Source organism: Pelodiscus sinensis, chromosome 1, assembly GCF_049634645.1.
Source record: "Pelodiscus sinensis isolate JC-2024 chromosome 1, ASM4963464v1, whole genome shotgun sequence".
Lineage (NCBI taxonomy): Eukaryota > Metazoa > Chordata > Testudines > Trionychidae > Pelodiscus > Pelodiscus sinensis.
In genome coordinates this window covers 25,310,674-25,335,169 of record NC_134711.1, presented here as the reverse complement: position 1 = coordinate 25,335,169, position 24,496 = coordinate 25,310,674, and the positions used below count along the sequence as shown (strand labels likewise).

The following is a 24,496-nucleotide window of genomic DNA, read 5'->3' as shown; positions in this document are numbered from 1 at the left end:
TAGTTGACAGGATTAACCGATAAGCCCAGGCTTATTGGTTAATCATATAGTCGTCTATATGTTGACATCCCTAGTGAAGGACTGGATAATTTCTTGAGGTCCCTTTCTGACCTACTTTTCTATGATTCTGTGAAAGTGAAGGACAAAAATCCTGTCATTTATACTACACTGGCTCAGAAGGTAGAGGAATAATCAGTGAGGAGTAGATTTTGTTTGAGTACTGTCTCATAGGATGTGGCACCTTGGATATTGTCTATACTTATGAGGTAACCGGGGTGAGAGATTCTGAGGTTTTTCCAGAATCTAAGATGAATACTGTGTCAGTCACAAATTGGAGAGGAAATAGAAAATAGTTTGTTACTTTTTTTCCTGGATCAATTCAGAGTTGTGTTTTACTGTATTCTTAGTTACGAGCAAGAAAAAATTCTTAGGATTAAGAGGGATGTTGCAGATTTGGGGAGCGATGCACAAGCGGGTCTACGTGAGATAAATAAATTTTTGCTTGTGAAGGATGGTGAATATATTTATATCACTTCATATGATACCTGAACACTTACAGCAGCACTTCTGGATAAATTACTGCTGCTTGTTAGAATTAATGTAGAGTGATCATATATAATGTTGGGCGATGTATTTGGAGCAGTAGGAGAAAAGGTTGGCATTAATGGGCACCCTGACCTCTATATGTTTTTTTTAAGGGGATGAGCATATAATAACAAGTAGGGAGTTTTGAGCTAAGGGACAGAATAGATGTAGAAGCAGTTTGAGGGGATGAAAGCAGATGAGAGAACTGAAGGAGTAGTGAAAAAGAATAGTTGGAGTCATAGGTGGTGCTTATAAGTAGGCCAGGGGAGGCTAAGCCACCCCCGTGGCACAGTTCATGATTTGTTACCTTTGAGAATGCAGATGCCTCACCCACACTTTGCCATGAGGCCTCTTCCCCTGTAGCCCCACTTCAGCTCTACGTCTCTCCCCTTTGCCCTCCCTCAAAGTGGTTGCTGCTGGCTGAGTTACTACTTTTTTCCTGGAGATGTTCACTGCCTCCATTCCTGTAACCAGAGGTCATATTCAGTTGTACTTAATAAAGAGGGATGAGCTCAAGAAAGAACGGATCAGAAGGGGCCAGGCTCAGGAGGCAGATAGAGGCTGTGTGTGAGTAGGAGCCTCAAGAATGGGGGAGTGGAGGGATGCTGTAGAGGAGTGGAGAGATGTGGTGAGCAGTGAGGATCTTGGGGGAGAAGAGATGATGCAACTTATCAGGTCAGGTGGGAGTAGGGCATTTGAAGAGAGGAGAAATATAGTGAGTGGGGGAGGGTCTTGCAAAAGGGAGGTGGAAGGGAAGAGGTATTGTGGGGGTCTCAATGGATGGGGTGGAATGACTCAGAGGTCAGGAAGTGTGAGGGGAAGGAAGTGGGGTGGAGGAGAGAAACGTACTGGCTGGGGCCACAGTCTGGACACTGCAGGCTCTTTGGCCAGTCTCCCCAGCTGTCAGAGCCACATACTGCCCATGTTTGGGGAAATTCATAGTAACACTTTTTGAGGCTGTTTTCACTGCAAAATAAGATGTATTTGTACAACAAGATAGAAGATTTGAGTTAGCTATCCCACTCTAAAGTAGTGCTGAAGAACAGGTACTGATCTTTACTTTGTAATATCTAGTAGTGTTTACCTTGATGTATCAAGTTTCTGGCTTGTTCTACATTAAAAAGTTAGGTTGACCCAGCTGTGTCATTCAAGAGTGTGAAAAATCCACAGCCCTGAGTGATGTAGTTAAGCTGACCTAACCCTCAGTGTAGATACAGTAGAATCTCAGAGCTACTATACCAGACTTACAAACTGACTGGTTAGCCAAACACCTAATTGGGAACCACAAGTACAGGTTGGATCTTCTTGGATGGGAACCCTAAGGACTTGACTGGTCCCGAACGAGGAAGTTTGCCAGACTAGGGGAGGTCAATGATTGCCCCCTTGCAACCTGCCTACCTGGCCCCTGACCCCGGCACAACTTCTAGTCCCACTGATACTGGCTCAGCAGGGCTCCCTGTCCCGGCAGGGCTCCTTGCCACCAGTCCCTCTGCTGCTGGGTTCTGGCTGGCCTCACAGCTGCCAGCTCCCTGCCACTGGCTTGGCAGGGCTCCTAACTACAGTAAACTTCCGATAATCCGGCACCTTTAGGACCTAGGGGGTGCCAGATTATCAGATATGCCGGACTATCAGAAGGGGGGGCTATGAGGGGTCTGGGGTGGGGTGGGCGGATGCTACCTCAGACCCCCTCATAGCCCTCCCTTCTGATAGTCCGGCTCTGCCCCAGGAGTCCCCGATTCAGCTGCTGCTGGTCAGTTTCAGCAGCGGCTGAATCTGGGGCGCCTGCAGCAGAGCAGCTGGGGTGCTGCTGGGTTGGTCAGGTAGCGCCGACCCTTGGCGCAGTGAGACCAACCCGTCAGCACCCCAGCTGCTCTTGGGGTCGCCTGGGGCAGAGCAGCTGTGGTGCTGACGGCTTGGTCCCGCAGCGCTGCTTCTCGGCGCTACTGGACCAACCCAGCAGCACCCCAGCTGCTCTGCCCCAGGTGTCCCCAAGTCAGCCGCTGCTGATACTGATCAGCGGCTGACTCCAGAAAGCCAGAGGCAGAGCTGCTCTGCCCCGGGCTTTCTGGAGTCAGCCCTGGTCAGTTTCAGCAGCGGCTGAATCAGGACGCCTGGGGCAGAGCAGCTGGAAGGCTGCTGGGTTGGTCCCACAGCACCGAGGAGCGGCGCTACTGGACCAACCCAGCAGCACCCCAGTTGCTCTGCCCCAGGTGTCCCCAAGTCAGCTGCTGCTGAAACTGACCAGCGGCTGATTCCAGTAAGCTGGGGCAGAGCAGCTCTGTCTCGGGCTTCCTGGAGTCAGCCGCTGGTCAATTTCAGCAGCGGCTGAATCCGGGACAGCTGGGGTGCTGCTGGGTTGGTCCCGCAGCCCCGAGGGGCAGCGCTACTGGACCTACCCGGCAGCACTCCAGCTGTTCTGTCCCCTGCTTCCCGGATTCAGTGCTGATCAGTTTTAGCACCGGCTGAATCGGGGAAGCTGGGGGCAGAGCAGCTCCAATGGTCCGGCTGCCCGGAGCACTTCCGGGTTCCTGATGGTGCCGGACCATCAGATGCCGGACCATTGGAGTTTTACTGTACTGGCCTCACTGCCACCAGCCCAGACCCCTCACTGCCACTGGCCCCTTGCCCCTGGACTCCCAGCTGCCAGGGCTCCCTGGTCCAGAAACATCCGTGGTCCTACCGGATCATGTATGATGATGCTGGACAGATTCCCGATTTGGAGAGGTTCAACATGTATGCAATTGGCAGCTGCAGTGATGACCCTCTGCCCACCCTCAAAAAGCAAATGCTGTATAGTACAGTACTGTGTTAAGCATAAACTACTAAAAAAAAGGGGGGAGGGAGTTAAAAAAATATTTGACAGGGAAAAAACTCTTTCTGTGCTCGATTTATTTAAACTACATTGTTCAAAAGCAGGATTTTTCTTCTGCATAGTAAAGTTTCAAAGTTGTATTGAGTCAATGTTCAGTGGTAAACTTTTGAAAGAACTACTATAATGTTTTGTTCAGAGTTACGAACATTTTAGAGTTACAAAAAACTTGCACTCCTGAGGTGTTTGTAATTCTGAGATTCTGTTATAGTGTTAGGTAGATGGAAGATTTTTTCCAGCCACCTAGCTATAGCCTTAGGAAGCCACCTTACACTGATGGGAGAACTCCTTTCTTTGGCATGAGTAATGTCTATACTGGAGTGCTACAGCGATGCAGCTGCAGCACATCAAATGTAGACAAGCCCAAAGTAAATTCCAGGTGGAGCGATTTTGATGGCTTTGACCAGCTACATCTAAGTATACTAGAATCGTATGTGTTGTCTCAGGTAGGTTATTCTGTGGCATGCAGGAGGAGCAGGGATGGGGCACTTTTGGAGGAGGGGGTGGAAAGTGTGTGGGAAGGAAACTGTGGATACTCACTGCCACCAGCCCAGAAAGGTTATTATTAAGCCAGAAAGAGGCTTATTAGGCCTCTGTGCATCAACACAGCTTAGACGAACACGATCTCTACTACTTGAGCTAAGAGTGATAGAAGTAGTCAGCTGTTGTCCTCCATGTGGAACAGCCACTAGAGGGGATTGAGAGACATTCTTTGCCAGTGGATTTTGCTTTTGTTTGATGATAGCAGAAGGATGTAGAGACATAGGACTTTTGGGTTCAATTCCAGGTTCTGTAGGGAATGGTAGTCTAATAGTACTAGATCCTTCTGCCCCTGCTTTCTACCTCCTTATCCTCAGGCTGACTTTGTCCCTCCTACCCCAGCTCCTGTCCCTGTCCCTATTGGCTCCTCTCCACCCTCTCACACCTTGTCTTCTGCCCTCCTCCATCTGTGCTTCTCTGTATCTCCTACACAGGTTCTAGTTTTTGTGCTTCTTTGGTCCTGTGTATTGCAGGTTCTGCTTTCCTTCCCGCTCTTTGCCCCCTTCACCCTGCTACTGCCCTTCATTACTTCTATCCAACTTTATGCCTCAGCTCTTCCCCTTCTTTTGCTGCATGTGACTGTTGCTCCTCCCAATTCTTCTCTCCCCTCTGTTGCCTGCAGCTCCTTCTCCTATGCTGCTTTCCACTTTGCATTTGCTCAGGTTGTTTCCTCCTTCTTACTGCCTGGAGACATCAGTGGTACATTGCGGGTGCATTTCATTTCTTATCATCTCTACCTTAGCAGCTGGGAAAGGTAATACAGGTCGGACCTCCCTGGTCTGTCACCCTCAGGACCTGCTCCCCTGTTGGCTGCCCCACTCCTGGGCTCCTGTCCTTGGGAATCCATGCCCTGCTGCTGGCTCCCTGAACACTGGTTATGCACGACTTCCTCCCCCTCCCACGCTGCCTGCCTGCTACCCCGGGGTCTGCCTGGCTTCTGATAGCTCTGCTGATGCGGGGTGTTCCCTGAGGTTTCCGGCTGGGGCCACCTGGTCACTGCTGGCCCTGCTTTTGGAGGCGGTTCCCCAGCCAGGCCACCCAGCTGCCCTGCCCCTCTGCTGCTGGGGATTCTGGCTACCTGCCTCCACCAGGTCCACTTCAGCCAGGCCCTGTTGGACCATGGATGTTGCCGGATCAAAGAATCCTGGAGTTGGGAGGTTCAACCTGTAGTTGGGAAAATTGTGCTCAATCCCTGAAACCCCACGATGAGTGTGCTCAATGTAGACATGGACTCTGGAAAATTTAGCTACCAAATTCTAATAGTTTTCTGTTGCGCATGTGTAAACTAAACCTTTTTGGAGGTTTATAAATTCGCCAAATTTGTGCAATTTGGGGAAAGTAAAATGACACGTCTCCATCAGCAGAGTGACTCCAACCCCCACCTTACTGCCTCTTACATTTCAAGACCTTGCTCCAAAAGCCTGGAAATGCTAGAGCTTCTCAATGAGATGGTTGTAAGATTTCTTTTTAACATGGGAAAAACATACTTTTCCTTAAAGTTAATGGCTGAACTTTTTTTCAGCTGAAAAATAAATGCAGCACCCTGAGGCATATCTCCGGAATGGGAAATTTGAGCCTGAATACTTAAAGTTTAGTAATGTTGTAAGCAATTGAAAATAGGGTCTTAGAATGGGAAGTGTCAGACAACATTAAATAGATTTAGTGCATCCAGCTCTGCTATAATATGATTTTAAAATTATAATCAGTCAACTTTATTATGTTAGTATCCTTTGGTTTTCATCTGAAACATTTAAGTAACAGAGCTTCTGGCTACATGATAATCTTAATTTATTTTTTAAAACCATCCATGTGTATTTGGTTTTGAGATCTCATGATATAGAAGTCGCAGTTGGTATGAGGCTATTTCTTTCTCTCCTCCCTTCTCCTCCTGTAACAGTAGTCTAGCAGTAAAATTGATCTGGCTCTCAATATTTCTGTTCTAGATGTCATTGTTAGGCCATTTCTCTTAGGACAAGTATTATGTATCAGCCCTGCTCTGTTAATGGGTTTTGCTGATCATTGGTTGTGAGCATTAGAAGGGGCAATTAAGGTATTAGGAATAAAAAATTGAAGGCAAATTTAAATGTTGGCATTCAAAGTATATTTGAAAGAGTACTGGTAATATCAGTTTAAGAAATTCAGACATTTGTATAGCCTGTCTGTGATTTCTGATCCATATACTAAAGTAGTGATTTAACACTTCATTCTTTGTGACAAAAATAATTCAAAGAGCCATATTTTTCAGGGCTTTTTAAAATGAAGGTTCTGAAGGGTAGTAAATACATTTAGGTAGCAAAGCTGCAAATAATTTACTCCCCAAACTATTTGTTTGATTTTTCTTAGAAGCTGGAATTTGTGCAGTGGTTTGTAAATTGTTATGATAAGAATCATCTAGTAAATATGTTAGCTCAACCTCAAAAGAGGAACCACCCCTCTGCTTAAAAGAAATGGTACTTCCTGCTTTCATAAACAGTCATGTGCATAGTTTAGCAAGGCCTGATGCCTCTGGAGCTTTTCCCTTTAGAGCACGGTTGAATCAGTCCTTACAGAAGTACTGTAATCTTGTGGCTTCATTCGGAACAAAAGGGATTAGGAAAAAAAATTATTTGATAATAAGACTTTGGAAAACAAGGGCAGGCAATCTTGGTTGTGAATATTTTTTGATTTTTCCAGAAATCAAGCAGAAGATTGAGCTGCTGATGTCAGTTAACTCTGAGAAGTCGTCCTCTTCAGAAAGGTACAGCTACATCTCTTGCTCGAAGAATTAATGGTGTGGCATTGTAAAGCAGCAGCATAGGGCATTTTTTCTTATCTGTTTGCTAATATTGTTGATGTATTGCATGCTGGTTATTGTAATGTATTGAATGACTCTGTTTTTGGCTAAGGTTTGTGTCTTTGCAAAGGGTTATTTATTTTTGTTTTTACTGAAGTCTAAACAGCAGCATGCAAATCGTAATACAGCAGACTACTGGTTTATGTATATTGTTGTTGCAGGCTGTGTTCTATTTTTTTGTTTTCACCCCAAAAGCATCTTGACTTCTAAATTCAGTTTCAAAAATTAGATTTTTTGTTTTGTATTAGAGGAAATAATTTTACTGTTACCAAGGTTGCTGTTAGATTTAGATTAGTAGAAAGTATCAGTGTGCTAAGCATTAAATATTCTGTTATGTTGAAAGGGAGTGTCCTTTCCAAATAGCTTAGGAATTGCAAACACACAAATTAGTCACATTCTGTAAAATAGATGTGATGCTTCTTCAAGTCTGTGCTAGGAAATAGAACAGTCACTGCATGCAGTAATAATGGTTCATGCCTGCAGGTAAGGACAAAATGACTCAGAAGTGTTTTTAGAACAATTATTTCATATGTCAATCAAATTATTATAAATAGTTGTTTGATTTTAAATAGATATTTTAAAACCTTATTTTTTATTTTTGACATTCAGATTTTTTATATGCAAATAGTTCTCTTAATGACTATTTCGGTGCTTTTAATAATCAAACCTGTTCACTTCTCTTTTTCTTGAGATTTTATTTTAATAGAAACTTGTGTTCAGAAAATTATTTAATCCGCGGACAACGCAAGATCAATTCAAATTAAAACATTATTTGAATTTAATCATTTAATGTGTGTAGCAGAACAGCTGAATATTATATACTTTGGAAATGAGTTACTAGAATTATAATTAGTAATATAATACACCTAAACAGGCCTTTTTTTAGCTGAAATGATATTACCTAAAATATAGATGAATGATGTTTGAACATAATAAAAATAATGGCAGTGCACTGGAAATTCAAGTTAAAAGAAGATAGGCTAAAATGAGAGAATGCTGTGAGGAGTGCATGGCTTTAAAAACAATACAAGCAGTTTAATTGGATTTATAAGTATAATGAGGGAAGACATGATTCTAAACCATGATATTGCTTTTCACTAGCTATAGCATGACAAAATATCAGAGCAATGAGAGAGATACAGAAAATGGTGGGGGGAGTGGGTTGTTAAGTCACCTTTCCAAAATGGAGAAATGTAAGAAAAGCTTTGGGTTGTTTTTGCACACATAAATTGAAAGTCATGAAAAAGGCTTAAGGATGTATAAGATGTTTTGTTTATCCATTCTCATGGATCTCAAAATTACATAGACTATAAATGTTAGGCCAAATAAATGGTGGTAATGATAGGAGAGAGGAGGATGATGGGGTGAAAGTAGTACAGGAAACAGGTGTTAACTGTGATTTTTTTTTTTAAGGCTTCTGTGAAGGGTACCCTGATGAAGTAGTGAATCCAGTTATATTTTAGCAGCTCAAATGCTATGGCAAAACTAGTGACTAATCGGAAGCTATTGTTGAACAAAATGTGATAAAATACAATACGATCTCTGGGAAGAAACAGTTGGCTAGTGGACATGGACCTGTCTTCCTAAAGTATTGCTATACATCATTAGAAAAGGAGGCAAGGATTTTAAAGATGCATTTTATGCTTACGAACCATTAACAATGCCCTTGATTAAAAAAATAAATTGCAAGTACATAGTCCATAAAGTTGCCTCATGGTTTTCAGTATTTTGAAGGGAAAAGGTAAATCTAAAAAGATCAAGAGATAAAAAACTGGATATTGTGTATGCACTATAAACTTTTTTACAATATTCATAGAGATTTTTGTGCATTGTGAGAATACTATTTTAGTGATTTGAGTTGCCATACATTAGTTACATAATTTATAGGGTCAGAAATCAGCAAATAAAGACTTTCACAAAGTCTGTCAGAGATGATTTTTCATTCTCTCTGTGAAATAACTACTTCTTTCCCTCAAATATAAAAATACATTCACTATATAGCAGGAAGCAATATTAAGTATCCTATTAACTTTCAGATCCTTCCATGACCTTCAAAAATTACAGTATTAAAAGCTGTTGGTGAAAGAAATCTGTATTGTCAAATAATGACATTAAACCATAAAAGAAATAGCATTCAAAGCGTACATGAAATTATCCTTAACTGTTGTGCACAGTCAGCATATATGGTATATAAAGAATGTTTATATCCAAACTTAATGTTTGGGCACACATTTATTCTTGCGTTGTGTTTTGTTTCCATTTTCATTTATGAATATGGGACTTCTCTGGTACTTTGAGTTCCCTGGTGGAAGATCTAAATTATAGTCTCTGATTTGGTCTCATGTTTTCCAGGCCAGGAGCAATAATAGAGGATGCTGGTCAGTTGTACCCTTAAGGGAAGAGAGGGAGAGAGGCTAGGATTTGTGTATTAACACAAACTGTGCCCATTGTGAGTGGAAGGGTTGAGGGAGAGTTTGACCCTCTGTCTCTCTTCTCTTAGAAAAAGATGCTTTGGTGTTTTCTGACTCTGAGGAAAAGGTACAGGAGGCCCCCAACTTGAGACGCAATTAGTTCTGGGGAAGCATTGCAAGTTGGGGGCATTGTAACTTGAACCATCATTTATGATGGTTAGCGTGCACCGTCGTAAATGCGGGCCGAGGACATAAGTCGGGGGTTTTCTGCTCCCTCTGCACTTACAAAAATGGTTGTAAGTGCAGGGGGTCGGAACTCGGGTGGTTGCAAGTTGGGGGCCTCCTGTATGTTCTTTTTTATGATCAATATACTGCTCTGTCAGGCAGGAGTAAACCTTAGTAGGAAGAAGTTTGGAATAAAAAAAAAGTCTCTTTTAAGAAGTCTCAAATTCTTAAAATCCTGCTTATGATGCTAGGTTAATTGCTGTCTCTAAGGCCATGTCTTCACTTCCAGGAAGATCAGCGCTGCCATTGTCCATCTTCCAGGATTTGATTTAGCGGGTCTAGTAAAGATCCACTAAATTGAATGCTGAGGATACCTCTGTCGACACGAGTACTACTCAAATTGCGATGAGTAAGAGAAGTTGATGGAAGCATTTGCTCCCATCGACATTTGTCTGTGGAGATGACTCCAAAGTTTGAATTAAGTTATGTCAACTCCAGCTACGCAATTAACGTAACTAATTAATTTGAACTTCTGCTTGAGTATAGACGTGGCTTTAGGTTCCCCTCTTTTTAAGAGGCCCTGAGGTGAAGCAGAACTAAAATGGAAATGAAATAATGGAGACTTTTAGGACAAGGAGGCCTGGACTTAAGTTGATTAGAAGGGCAACAGTCTCTAAAAAGGAAGTAATACAAATACGAGACCTGTTTTCCCTATGACGTTCACTCAAAAATAATTGGAATTACTTAGTTGGGAGTAGGGGTCTACTACATCAGCATTAAAATATTTTTCTGTATGATCTTATTTCATTTAGTAGACTTAATTACGTATAAATTTAGAAATGTAGAGTAGGGTGATGTATGCCCACCAATAAAGGAAGGATTCAGCATATCACCTGTGTTAATGTATGTTTTTTATTTTGTGTGATTTGTGAAGGACAGTCCTCCTTTAAGAGAAGATAGCATTAATGAGAAGACACATTACAAAATTGTGTAATATTAGGAATAAGTTCACATTATGTATCTCTTGCTGTATCCTTCTCTGCAGGTAGCCCAAGCCTGCATGTTTTTTGGCTATTCAGTAGTGAATACATGAAGTTGCTAGCAGAGTTTATGCTGCAGTTGTTAAGAGAGCTGAGACCAGTAGTCATGGGGAGGGAATCTGCTTTTCAAGAACCCATAAAGAAGGAAAAACCCCATATTTATATCACAAATTTCCTGTCCCGTTTTGTATTTATTTGGTGCATTCAGGCTTTCAAGCTACAGTTGCACTTTTAAAAGTGTGGATGGGTGCATACTTGTGTGTGTGTGTGTGTGTGTGTGTGTGTGTATATATATATATATATATGTTTTGTAGAATTGCTTTCCGAAGAGGACAGTGGACTTTGCATTTTAAATATAGAAAGGTCACTTCATCTGTGTCACGTTAAAATCCCTAAATATTCTCTAATACATTTAACACAAAATATAACAATATTTTCCATAAATTACATTAAAGTGCTTAGTAAATCTTATTTACAAATGTGATGTCTGGATCCAGAATTAATGATCTGTCTTCTCATTGATGTAGTTTGACAAAAGGTGTTTTGTAGCTAAACGTCACTGACAAGGTTAATAGTTCTAAAATATTTAACCTACTTTTTTCCTTATATCTTTTTGCACAACCGGTGTGTGTATTTTACTTTAAAATGAACTCATACTTCAGTGCTCTTATTTTGGTTTAAAAAAATCAATGTTAGGCCTGCAGTCATGAACAGTCATACAGTAGCAAACAAGTATATATGTATGATGGAGAATAAAATAGTGTTCTGGATCCAAGGTGTTTTATAAATAGCAGCAAGAGGAAAATATTCTCAAATCATAAAATATCTTGACAGTGTCTTTTAAAAAAAAATCCAAATGTGCAGTATTATTGATGGGAATGTGTAGGAACAGCAACTGGTTCGTTCTTGTATTGTATTTCCATTCATTTTGTAGTCATGCACCTTTTTCACTGCTCTCTCTTTTTGTAATTGATTTGTTCAGAGCAAATGAAATGTATGCTGTTGATGCATTTACATTCTCACTAGATTGGTCCATCTCCAAGTACTGTATGCTGTCAGGAAGAAAGAAGTGAGAAAGAAATCTAAAATTACGAAAAAGACATTGAAGGCCTAGTACTATATTCCTTTGCATAATATGATAGTTGTTGCAAGATTATGTTGTGAAAGAGGATGGGGATATTGTAGGGTTCTTTCATGTATCGCAACAAATGTTTTTAAGGATTCATAAAGTGAGTTGTTGTATATGTACATACTTCCCCCTTTTTATAGTATTGAGGCAGAATAGTGTTATTTTCTGATAACTAATACAGCCGGTCCCTGAGTTGCGAACGGTCGACTTATTACCGTTTGCAGTTATGACCAAAACTGTCGTAAATGGCAGATCCCGAGTTACGAATGTGATCCGCGCTTACGAACAGCAAAGTCACATGTAACTCTGTGGGGTCCGACTTATGAACAAACTGAGTTACGACCAATTGCTTGGTCCCTAACCAGTTCGTAAGTCAGAGAGAAGCTGTAGTAGGGCTGTGAAAATGTTATAAGTGGATAAGTCAGTTTCAGGCAATATTCAGCTTACTATCTTTGGTAAAATATAGTATCAATATATGTGATATATGTGTTGGAATAAGAGTTTGGTAATGATGCATTTAATAGTTTGACTATATTGGGGTTTTCTGACATTATAATAAGAACGAAGGCCCAATGATAAATCGTGTTCCTGGAATTGTGTTGCTTTATTTTGACTTGCTCTAATTTTATTTACTATGATATATACATGAATAGTGAATACTGTCTTTTTAGTGTCTTGCCCCTTCTTATCTTTTTTTCTTTATACTTTCACTGTGCTGGTTGCATTTTTTTAACTGGAGTAATAAAAGAAAGTAAGTTTCTAATTGGTTTAGTTTCTAATTCAGAAGAATTCCAGTTTGTTTTAAGAGCACTTGCTCTTTTCATCACTGCATTTAACTTAAAACTTTTATTAAAAAAAAATTGGGAGTTGTCCTTCTTCAATGCACAGCCAAAGGGTTGACCTTAGTAATTGTCCAAGCCTCTGCAGTTGCAAGGGCTTGATGGCTTGAGAGTTCAGCACTGGAATAGACTTGATTTATATATATGGATATATATTATATATTCATATATATAAATAAAATGAAATTTGAAAGGGGTACACACATGAGCTGTTCTGTTGTAATTCTTAATTGTACTGATAGAAAAAGCAGTGAAAATTGCATGTTTGCATGGTAAAAATAATTTGTATATAAGGTGTTCCACCTATGAATTAAAAGCTTTCTGGGCTAGGAATGTTAAATAGTGGTTAGGAAGCTAATCGAGTAGTTGATGGAATTTTCATTGACTACTTGATTAGTCGATAGGGGGATTTGCTACAGCTCTGCTTTTTAAATTTAAATAGCAGAGGCGCAGTGTCTGAGACCCAGCACGAGCTGGGACTCAGCTGTTCCGGCTCGTGCCATTTCCCCCACAGTGCCTCTGCCACCCCTGTTCCCCATGGAGACAATGCTGGGGGGAACTGGCTTTTAAGCTGGCTTTCCCAAGCACTGGTTCCTGCTCCTCCCCGCTCCTTGCTGCCTCTGTACCAGAGACAGCAAGGGGAAGTGACTAGTCGAGTATTGACTACTCATTAAGCCTAGGCTTATCGGGTAGTCGATTTGTCAACTCATCGCTTACATCCCTATTCTGGGCATCACATCCATTAATTGTAACTTCTTAGGGCTGCTGATCACTTGAGGATATAGAACAAAATGCATGGTGTAGCCTGTGTTTTAAAAGGAAAACATTTAGAGGTTTTATTTTTTCTTCTATGGTCTTGTTTTCCTACATGCATTTTTTACCTTAGGTTTTGTCTACACTGCAGGGCTTTTGTGCAAGAAGCTTTTTGTGGAAGAGATCTTCCGCAAAAAACTTCTCGCACAAAAGTGCGTCTATACCGCAAAAGTGCATCGCAAAAGCAATGCGCTTTTGCGCAAGAGAGCGTCCACACTGCATGGACGCTCTTGCGCAAGAAAGCTCTGATGGCCATTAACAGAATGGCCATCAGAGCACTTGTGCTTTTTTTGATAGGCTCTTTTTGCGCAAGAAACCCTTGTGGAGCGTCCACACATGCCTTCTTGCGCAAGAGCTGTAGTGCAAAAAGGAGTTATTCCTCATGGGGAGAGGAATAACTTTACCAGAAAAAGCCCTCTGTTTTGTCAATTTACTGTATTGTTTGTGTGCAAAAACGTGCTTGAGGTATGGACACTCCACCTTTTTTGCCCCAAAAACTTGTAGTGTAGACATATGGTCTTAGTGACAGAATTTAACTTAGTTCCTGGTTCTTACTGGGATCTTTATTATCCGTGACTTTAACAAACAAACTTAGAATTTTAATATTTTTGCTGTAACTGTGTGAAGAGTGTTTTCATTAGCATCTTTGATATTGAGATGCTTGTTTGTGTACCCCTTTGGAATTATTTTGTCCTTTTGATTTGGAATTGTTTTCTTCTTGAAAGGACCTTCAACATAAGATTGTTTATGAAGTTGGGGGAAATGCAGAGCACAGATGGGATGTTTATTTGTATGTAAAATTGGAGACAAGTTGGAAAATTATCTTGGGGGAGATATTGGGGGTTTGTACCAGATTGTCCTTCATAAATATAATTCTTCACTAGGAGTTAGTGTTGAGCAAAATGGCGATTGTGTGGAGGCAATTAATGATTGAAAGACATTGGTATAAGTAAGTTGGGTAGAATTATTTGAATGGTGCAACTCTCTTTTCCCAATTCAAGTTAGGTGTGTATCTGATTTTTGATATATTAAGGGGGAAAATGTGGTTGGTAATTGAGGACTCCAGAAAATACTCCCTCTCCCTCTCCCTCTCCCTCTCCCTCTACGTTTGGCCTATTTGAATGAATTGAAAGTCTTACCCTAGTAACGGGTTTCATTATGATGTTGCTTAAATCTCTAAATATAAACTCCAAAATACAATTTAGAGTAGTACTCTTCTGTAAATATGTGTACATTTGGGATGGCAACATGTAGTCAACTATACAATTAGCCGATAAATCTGGGATTATTGGTTAATCCTATTCGCTATATGCACACCTCCCCTTGCTGCCTTTGTATTAGAGGCAGCAAGGTGGGGGAGGAGGCGGGAGCTGATATACAAGGGCAGCTGGCTTTTAAGCCGGTTCTCCACAGGTGCCAGCTCTGCCGAGCTGCCTGCCTCATAGAAGCAGCAGGGGCAGGGAGAGGGGGCTGGTGAGAGTCAGCACGTGTGGGGAGTCAGGTTAAAAGCCATCTCTCCACACATGCTAGCTCCATGGAGCTGCCTTCCCCCCTGGCTTCTACAGAGGTAATGGGGGCTGGGGATGGCAGGCTGGCAAGAGACAGTGCTCGGGGGAGATGGCATAAATGGGATGTGTGGAGAAGGGTGCAAGAGTGAGGGCTGGAGGTGAGGAGGGGCTTGGGTTCCATTGGCGGGGGCTCCCCCCCCCAGTTCCCCAAACTGGGTGGGAGGTTGGGGAAAGGGTTTGAGGCAGAGGAGCTACTTACCTGGTCTGATGGGAGACAAGATGGCAAACCCCAGCCCTGGAAGAGAAAGTTGCATATCAAATTTGGTGGTCTTAGCTCTTAAATTTAGGAGGAGTTTTTGAACAAATGGACAGATAGACTCACAGACAGATAGACTGATTATGAAAGTACTGTATCAATTTAGAGAAAATATACTGTGGTAACTCTCCAGGTCATTTGTGTTAATTGCTATGAATCTCACTGTAGGGTTCAGAAGAATCCATAAAAACCTCTAAATTTGAATTAAAATAGCCTTTTTTCGTAGGTAATAATGTTACCTTAAAGTTTATTGTCTTGAGGTCTCTGAAAGTTTTACTATCAATCAGCTTCTCCCTTAAATACTTCTGTACGTTATTTCATGCAACTCCTTAGTTTGGAAAAGTTCCATGATAATTTTCAAACAGCCACTCGCTCATCTTCTTTCTTCTTCATCTTGGTCCTGATGCCTACAATACCTGGTGTGCTGATTATGGCTAGACAGATGATAAGCTGCAACTATTTCTGTTTCCCTTTCCTAATTCCTTCCTCTTCATCAATAAACGACCTGTCTTAAACCAAACTTACAATACAATAACAATGCTGTGCCAATTCTTCACATGTTCATGTATATTCCTGATGCTTCATCTAGTGGGGTCTTTAGACAATAAACTCTTTATGATAGATTGTCTCTTTTCTGTGTTTATACAGAGTCTAGCATAGTGGGTTGCAAATCCTACTTAGAACTCTCACTGAATGTATTTCTAAGTATATAAATGTCTGTCTTAAAATCCTTTTTCTTGCAGTCTTCCAAGGATACAAGTCAGTCACTGGAAAGTAAGGGATATCTCTTTTCTAGTAGTTAGAAAGAGCACACTGCTAATTCTGAAAACTGGTAAAATATCCAGATTATGAAATGTATGACTAGTTCAGGATTTATTATTGCCTAACCTAAGGCTCGGGACAGCGTAATTTTGAGAAGTAAGAAAAAAGTAACATTATTGCAGGTCCTCTGTTCTGCCACCTGGCAGCTGCATAGATGATATCTAGATTTCCTGTCACCTTAGCTTGCAGATCATTTAAAAATAAAAGTCAACAAAATATGGAAATATTTCTCTGGAAACTTTTCCATAACTAATTTATTAGCCAGTTTCAGTATTCACCATCCAATGACAACCCTTCATATTCTTAACTATTCACTGCAGAGAACCCCCAGTTGCTGCCAACACGGCATACCAGTCAGAGGTAAAACAGCCTTTATTTATTCTAACCCTGTGGTCCCCAACACGGTGCCCGCGGGTGCCATGGCGCCCGCGGGGGCATTTGCATGCGCCCACCAGGTGCTCGGGGCTGGCCTGGCCCCGGGCACATGGCGCGCGGCGCTTGACTGGGGGAGCGCTGGCCCTGGGCGCGGCACTTGCGGGGCGGAGGGGGAGTCCCGGCCCCGGGCGCGCGGCTATGGGGGGGGCCGCCCCCTGGCGCCCAGCGGGCGAACGGCCACGCCCCCTGGCGCCCGGCAGGCGAACGGCCACGCCCCCTGGCGCCCGACAACCTGAAAAGGTTGGGGACCACTGTTCTAGCCCAACAGCCAGTTCCACAACAGATTGGTCTCTTAATTCATACTTTCCTGTTCAGTTTCTTAGGTCACAAGCAACAAGGTAACTACGCAGGACTTCGTCCATTTTCTAGTGCCTCAAAGATGAAATCCTCCCCCCCCCCCCCCCCCCCCCGGTTGCCTCGCCATGGCCTGGATTTTAGTACAGGCAGTCCCCGGGTTACGTACAAGATAGGGACTATAGGTTTGTTCTTACTTTGAATTTGTATGCAAGTCGGAACTGGTACATATTGTAGGGGAAACTCTAGCCAAACATTTCTCCAGAGCTCAGTTTTATTCTCCCACACCTCACTTCCCTCAGTCCTTTATTCTCAAGCTGAGGTGTCTGCTGAGAAAAGCCGCTCCGCGTCTCCCTGGTCTGCTGGGGGGGGGGGGGGGGCGCTAGCTTCGCGTCTCCCTGGTCTGCTGGGGGGAAGCAGCTAGTGCAGGGTTGCCTCACCCCGTTTGTAAGTAGGGATCCGATGTAAGTCGGATCCATGTAACCCGGGGAGTGCCTGTACATCAAAATATTTCATATTCCAATATGAGAAAGAGAGTCCAAACACTGTCTCCATACGGTTAGTCTCACATCTTATTTAAATACTGTCCAAGTAAGGATCTTTAGAGCCACAGAGGATGTGCTAGAAAATCAAAATAAAGAAAAGGAATCTATCATTATCCTTAGTTTACTCTAGTTTGTGTCAGATGTTAAGGCAATGAAAGTCCCACAAAAAGAAATCCTCTATTTGCAAGAAACAAGTCCTTGCTTTTTCTTTATTATTAGAATTCCAGTGTCGAGGAGCATTAGAAAAAATCAAGAAAAAACTCCTCTCCAAATGTGTATGTAATAGTCCCTGATATCTAGTCAAATTTGCTGAAAACATAGACTCAAAGGAAGAGAAAAAGATTGGTAAGACAACTTTATGATGATTTGTATCATCACCAAAAAGGGCTTAACATCCCTTTACATTCTGCTTTTGAAAATGTAATTCTGGTCTGGTGAGAGTGTTCTTGCAAACACAAATAGCCCAAAGAGGTACAAAAACGTTATGATGTACCTGAATAGAAAGCAGATTGACATTTCCAAAATTTGAAGTAGTAGCTGTGAAGAGTACAGCTAATCTGTTTAATTTGTGTTTGTAAGGAAAGTTATCTAGCATGGCCATCTCCTGCTTTGCCTGTGTTACTAGAGAAAGAAAGTGGGTGAGAGAATATCTTTTATTGGATTGACTTCTGTTGGTGAGAGAGAGAAGCTTCTGAGCCACACAGGGAATGACTACACAGCAAAGGGTAAGCCATGACTAGCTTGTACCAGCTGTCAGCTGCAGCCTGAGCCCATAGGCCCTTCTACCCCACAGGGTCCTAGCGTGTGAGCTCCAAACTGAGCCTGGAAGCCTACAGAGCAGTGAAACAGTCTCTGAGCCTGAGCTCCATGAGCCCAAGTTGGCTGGCATGGGCCAGCTGTGGTTTTTTTTTTTTTTTTTTTTTTTTGCAGTGTAGACACACACAGAGCTCTTCAGGTTTGGCAAAAGAAATTGCAGCATCGCAGCAAAATACAAGTTGAAACAGATTTAGTATAAATTCTTAGAGTATATTGTAAGGGACTGTTTAAGGCTGAATAGTCCATCAATACCTCAGCAATCATAAGATAAAAAGAGTGGGTTAGAGGTCTACAGATCGTTGTAGTAAGCCTTAAATCCAGTGTCTCTGATCAGTCTGTTTTTTAGCATTTTCCAGAGTAATGAATTTAATGAGCTATTCTACCTTGCTCGATCCTTTACAGCATGTCCTAACTACTTATGCTAAAGAATCTTTTCCACCTTGCATTTTGTTGTGATGCTGAAGAACAGCTCGGTGCAGCGTAAAAGCTTGTGACTCTTACTATTGAAAGTTGATTGAATAAAAGATATTACCTCACCATGTCTCTCTAATAACTTGGGACTAATCCAGCTATGAATACATTGCATGTGTTATGTTAGTACTGTTTAAAGCCCTCCCTCTGATAGAAGTAAGTTGCTGTTGGACAAAATTTCATTGACTACTGGCTTTGTCAGACTCTTATCTAGTTCCCTCTGCTTTGCTTCCAGGCAAATAGCAAAAAAAGTAATGATTGGAAGATAAATGTGTATCAGATCCTGGAAGTTGCTGACCAGAAGAAATCTTTTTCCAAGACCATGATTAATACAGATATTTTCCTGTTTTTTATCTTGTCACATTCCCAATAATCTTTGCTAAAGTATTAATGATAACAGTTGCCGTCATGAGAGGTGTCATGGGTCCGCGCCCATAGTCTGTCAATTACACCCTTTTATTTAATCATGCGCTGCCCCGTGCCCCGTCACCATATATTTTAGAGACAAAATGCTGGCCGCCTTTGGATGGCGGAGAGGGGGGCCTGGGCCCACCCACTCTCCCGGGCCCCAGCCCAGGGCCCTAACACAGGGAGGTAAACTCCATACGGTAGCAGGCGGGGATGTTGCCCCTAAACGCATCTGCTCATGGGCTCCGCGACCTCGCCCTGGGCCACTGCCACCCAGGCTCAGCTCGCCGGTATGCTAGGTGCTCGTTGCACCTCCGTCCCCAGTTTCCCCCATATCCGTTCCTCCCCGCACCTTCCTTCCTGTGTTTCCAGCACCCCGTACTCCTCCTCTTCCTCCTCTCCCCTGTGTCTGTGTGCCCCTCTCATATACTTGCGGGTGATATCACTCCCCCCCCTCCGGCCTCATCTCCGCCCCTACCGGAGTCTCTGGGCAGTCGGCTGATGTCACGCGTCCCGGGGGGGGCGGCGGCGGCATGACATCAATTTCCTGCACCACGTTTGCATTGGCCCGCGGGGCCTGTGCTCTCCGTGCGGCCCCTCCTCCTTCCCCATCCAGTGGTTCTGGAGTCAGCCCGGCCACTTCCTCTGTGGCGCAGGCGCCGGTGTCCTCGCCCTCCTGGGCTTCCCTCAGCCTGGGATCATGGCGGGGTTGCTTCACCCCGCCACAAGAGGTTTCACATCCGCTCCTTTCTTGACCTTGTCCTGATATAGGCTTCTAAAGATCTACAGTTCAAAATACAAAATTCCTGAATCTCTTACTCAAAGTTTATGATCTCCTGATAATTTCCCAGAAGAGACCGTTTATTTTGAAGTGTTATACAATTTGGTCTTAATCATTACGCTAACACAACTTATAAAGAGATGTATCTTTGGAAAGGAAGACTCAAGATTCTTTCACTAATTCACCCTGTACATGCTGTAAGCAGGGGCTGAACTGCTGCTTGCTATCAGCCAGCTAAAAGGAGGGGTGGATGTGCCCACTACAATTGTTTAGCTTTGCAAGGAAATTAACTGTTAACTGTTGTTATGTAAATACTGCTCAGGAGAGAATACGAGGTGTGGCTATGTAAATCCCATTCAGCCAGGGCTGATGGAGGGTCAGTGTTGGAATGGAATGTGGAGAATTGTAAATAATTTGGGACTGTTGTGGGGGTCACTAATCATGCTACCCCTAATTGTGGGAACTGTAAAACATGCCACCAGTGCTTGCAGGAGAGACACCACCATCATGGCAAGAGATCTCGGAGGAACAAGCCTCCCCCCTTCCAGAGTTGAGTGAACAGAGCTGGGGGGAAGGGTTAAAGGGGTTGAGTCAGCCTGCTTCACACCTGCCAGGTGTGAGCTGTAAGACTGGCCCAACCTGCCCTTCCTCCCCCTTTGTTTTAAGGACAGACCTAAAGCAGACTCCCCGAGGAGTCTTTTCTTTTGCTAGTCTAGTGGAAGCTGGATTCATTTGCCAGTCCAGCTGGTGGTTAAAGAGTTGAAAGCACTGAGAGCTGAAATCACTGGTTTGGCTGAGAGCCAGACCCATTGCAGCCAGTGAAGCGGCGGCGGCCAGCAGAATGGCTGGTGGGAATCACTGGCTGGTGGTGTAACGTGGCCGGGAGGAGCGGCGACCAGCGGCGGCAGTTGAGGAGTGGCGACCAGTAGCATGGCATGGAGTGGCGGCAGGCAAGGAGCGGCGACCAGCGGCATGGCGCGGAGTGGAAGCAGGTGACCAGCAGACCGTCCGGTGGCATGGGACAAGACAGATGGTGGAGCGTGGTGGAGTGTTGTAAGGTGTCCCCTATCTATCCTCCCACCCCCATTTCTACCCAGGTTGGGAGATGACACCCTGTGGGTGAACTTTGGGACTCTGGGTGGCACAGACCAGGGACAGAGACTTTTGGGATGTCGGACTCTTTGGACTTCAGGTGATTCTTGGGTGGGAGGCTTAGCTCATGTTTGGGTTATGACCTCTGTTTGTGGTGTTTTCCGCAAGTTAATGCTGTATGACTTCGCTCTCTGTCTCATTAAATGTTTCTTTCCTACACTCAGACTCAGTGCTTGTGAGTGGGGAGGAATTGCCTCTCAAAGGCACCCAGGGGTGTGTGAATTTCCCAGATTACTGGGTGGGGGCTCGAGCCGGTTCTGTGTGAGATGGACCCCAAGATATTGAACCCAACCCTGGTTACTGCCAGGCCTACCCGGCAGAAGGGTTACAATGCTAAACCTTCCTCCATATTCCAGATACACTCAAACCTTTTGGAATGTTCATTTCACTTTTATATTTACTGTTTTGCACAAAGCCCAAATACACAGCGACCATAGCCATTACAGATATCTAGTTCTCCAAACTCCTGCTCCTGCACTCATCAAAAAATTTCTGTTTATCAAGATATGATCTTATTTCTAAAGTAGATTCTTCTGAGGTTTGGTTCATGCTAGAATACTCCATGCTGGAATCAGATGTTGAAATAACAAAATCACAACTTCTAGTGTAAAACTCATATAACTCAAAATACAGAACAGGGACATTGATATGTGTGGCAGGCATCCGGGAGCCATAACTGGCTGAAGTTAAAGGCTGGCAGTTTAGTCCTTCAAGCCCTATAGAGAAAAGTTGGTGGTGGGGGGGGGGAATGTCTTGGTAATGGCAGCCCAAAGAATGACGTAGCCTATGTAAAGAAGCTGTCCCTTCTTTGAAAGAAAGCAGTGTCTTTTCTAAGGTGGATTGAAATAACCTGACAATAGTCTGAGCCTTGATTGTCATAGAAGAACTCAGCTCTCAGGCAAAGTGACTGAGAAGGCAGAAAGCAGATCTACAGAATGTACCAGTCATTTTCAGCTACCTCATAGTTAGATTTGGAGTTCCAGGCATGAATCTCTCAATTTCACAGGGGAACAGTGTTGCCTCCTAAGATTTTCCATCCTTGAGCGAGTTGAAATTGCTTATGTGCAATACTGATATTGAGGTAGTGTGAGGATGTGCACCCATCAGTACAAACAAAAACCGTACATGTAAGTATATATTTTAAATAGTCCATAGATGTGGAAAAAATATATTAAAACAAGGGATAATTGACAAGGAGCAGTGCTTATGATTATTTAATATGAAATCACATAAAAAGAAAATTAACACTAACCTTTTCTGAAGAAGTGGGTGGCTCATGATACTATTTATATATTTTTGTTAGTCTCTAAGGTGCTACAGGACCATTGCTGTTTTTTATTTTTTTTAAAGTTACAGACTAACATGGCTACCCCCTGAGACCTTGGAGTACATTTATTATCATCCTTTCTAACAGATAGATGCATGTTTCACAGATCTTGCAAATAAGGTTTCATCCCACCAAACAGCTAGCATCACACCTAGTACTTGCTACTTCTGACTCATAAGAGCCAGAATTCTACCAGATAGCAGAGATCTGGCCTTAATGTAATATAGTTTACCATTAATTAGTAACACAAGATTTAAAAAAATAATTAAGATCAGAGTTCTAGATATCTGCAACACTCAAATTCTGTTAAAAGAATCTTGTTCTTTCTGACCTTAAGCCATTAACACAGCAGTAGGCAATAATTTTTGATGGGAGGCCACTCCAAGGATTTGGTAAGTGGTCAAGGGCCACTCACTTCCATTATATTACTGGAGCAGATGTGGAGGTTTGGAATGGAGGCTGGGTGCAGAAGGAAGGTTGTGGTAAGGGATCGGGGTGTGGGATCTAGGAATTTGGGTGAAGTAGGGGATCATGACCTGTAGCAACATACTAGGGTGAGGAGGTGGTGTGGGGCATGGGGAGGAGGTTGTGACCTGGGAAAGGAGTGCAGGAGGGGGTGCAGGGATTTGGGTTGTGGCCAGGAATAATGGATTGGGTGCAGGGTTTGAGAGGGGGATGTGACCTGATGGGTGTAGGAGGGGATACAGTGTCTGGGAAGGTATATGGGGGCTGTAGCAGGAGTGCAGAAGGTTTGGGTTACATGTGATAGGGGGACAGAGGGTTGGGTGAGGGAGGGGCTGAGGTGCCAGAATTAGGCTTTGTCTGGGAGACCTTACCTGGCTCCGAGCCAGTGTCCCAGCAGGTTCCTTAGCCATGGTCCCTGTCTTCCAGCCTGTGTATGTGCTCAAGGGAGCTGCAGGAGCCAGGTTTATTGCTCTTAACTGAATGCTTTGAGCCAAGGGAAGAGGGGCACTTAACATGTTGCCTGTCCTACAAACAGGCAGCTGCTAATGGTTGAAACCAGCCAGTGGGAGCTACTGGGGGCGGGGGCAGCATGAGAAGCCTGTCTCCTCTCCCTCCAGGCTCTCAGCTTTCAGAAACATGCATGTGGATCTGCATCTGGCATTCCAGAGTGCCAAGCAATTACAGGGCAGGCAGGGAGCCAGCTGAGGTTCTCGTAGCCAGATGCGTCCTGCAGATCATCTTGTGCCCATCCCTGGAGTAGAGGCTGGAGCCAGCTTCTCCATTTATAGCAGGCAGCTGCTGCTGCTGCTGCTCCTCCAAGAGGGTGAGTGCCCCGCCCTCCTTCCCTAGCCAGTCACCTGAGCTTCTGCCTGCGCAGAGCTCAGAAAAGGGCTGTGCATCCGTGCGGGGTGCACAGCTTACAAGGTACCTTGCAGGGGAACTGTTGGATAGTTATGAAATTACAAAATTAAAGTTATCTTAAATGTAGTTATGAAAATTATATATTTACTTTATAGTTTGTGGTTAGTAAGTAGAAAAAAAGCCATGATCAGCGAGTAAGGAAAAATGTGAGAATAAATTGTAAGACCAGAATTTAGTGGCAAGGATATATGTATTAAAAAGTAATTGATAAAATAAAGGAGAGTTTTCTCTCAACAATAGCAGATTGCAGTAACAAGACAAACTGCCTTGTAAGAAACATGAAACAAAAACCATGAAAATGAGGCCCACGTAAACCAATGGAAATACAAAAAACAGTGAGGAAAGAAAAGCGATCAGAAGAGAAGGCGTTGGAGGAAGGAAACTAACAAGGGTAAACTGCCTCAGACTGAGATTTAGCTGAAGCTAGCAAGTGGGTTTTAGTGGAAGGTAGCAATTATGTATTTGAAATGTACAAAGACAGCCATAAGTCTGAAGGTTTTTATCAAATCTGGTCCAGTCATATTGGGGCCATGATGAAATGACTCTTCTCTGATCTGGTCCATTTGTAAATACGAAACTGATCAGATATTTATAATTCTTTTATTACAATTTTGGATGTAATAATGCTTATTATTTAGACCTTAGACACGTGGAAAGCAATTGCATAAGTACCATTTGGCTTTTGAGTTTAATAAAGGAATTTATGATTAAGTTAATGTCTGCTGAAGGTTTATAGTTTTAATATTCATAAATAATTTCAGTACTATGGTGACCATGAAATGACTCCACAGATACTAGTTTAAGCTGCTCTGTATTCTCAGAAACATACAGGATAGCTAATAAAGAATATACAGGATAGCAAATAATACTTTATAACAGCTCTTTTGGTTTTAGGCCCCAACTTCAGCAGGTCAACTCAGATGTTCTTTAGAGAAACTTCCTCTAAGTCTT

The 24,496-nt window shown here is 43.0% G+C and overlaps 1 protein-coding gene across 18 annotated transcripts in view; it reads left to right on the top strand.

Moving 5' to 3' along the window:
• SRPK2 (SRSF protein kinase 2) overlaps positions 1–24,496 on the top strand; it is a 249,951-nt gene that overhangs the window by 70,662 nt on the left and 154,793 nt on the right. For 5 of the 18 annotated variants that reach the window (XM_075911209.1, XM_075910774.1, XM_075910903.1 and 2 more), the window contains exon 1: positions 6,427–6,731. The exons of 3 other annotated variants lie outside the window; for them this stretch is intronic. In XM_075911209.1, the coding sequence (XP_075767324.1) occupies positions 6,442–6,731 (290 nt within the window). In that variant the 5' untranslated portion in view covers positions 6,427–6,441. Of the gene's footprint in view, positions 1–6,253; positions 6,732–24,496 lie in introns of those variants that run through there. 10 more of the 18 variants (XM_075911569.1, XM_075911124.1, XM_075911510.1 and 7 more) reach the window with 4 other exon arrangements.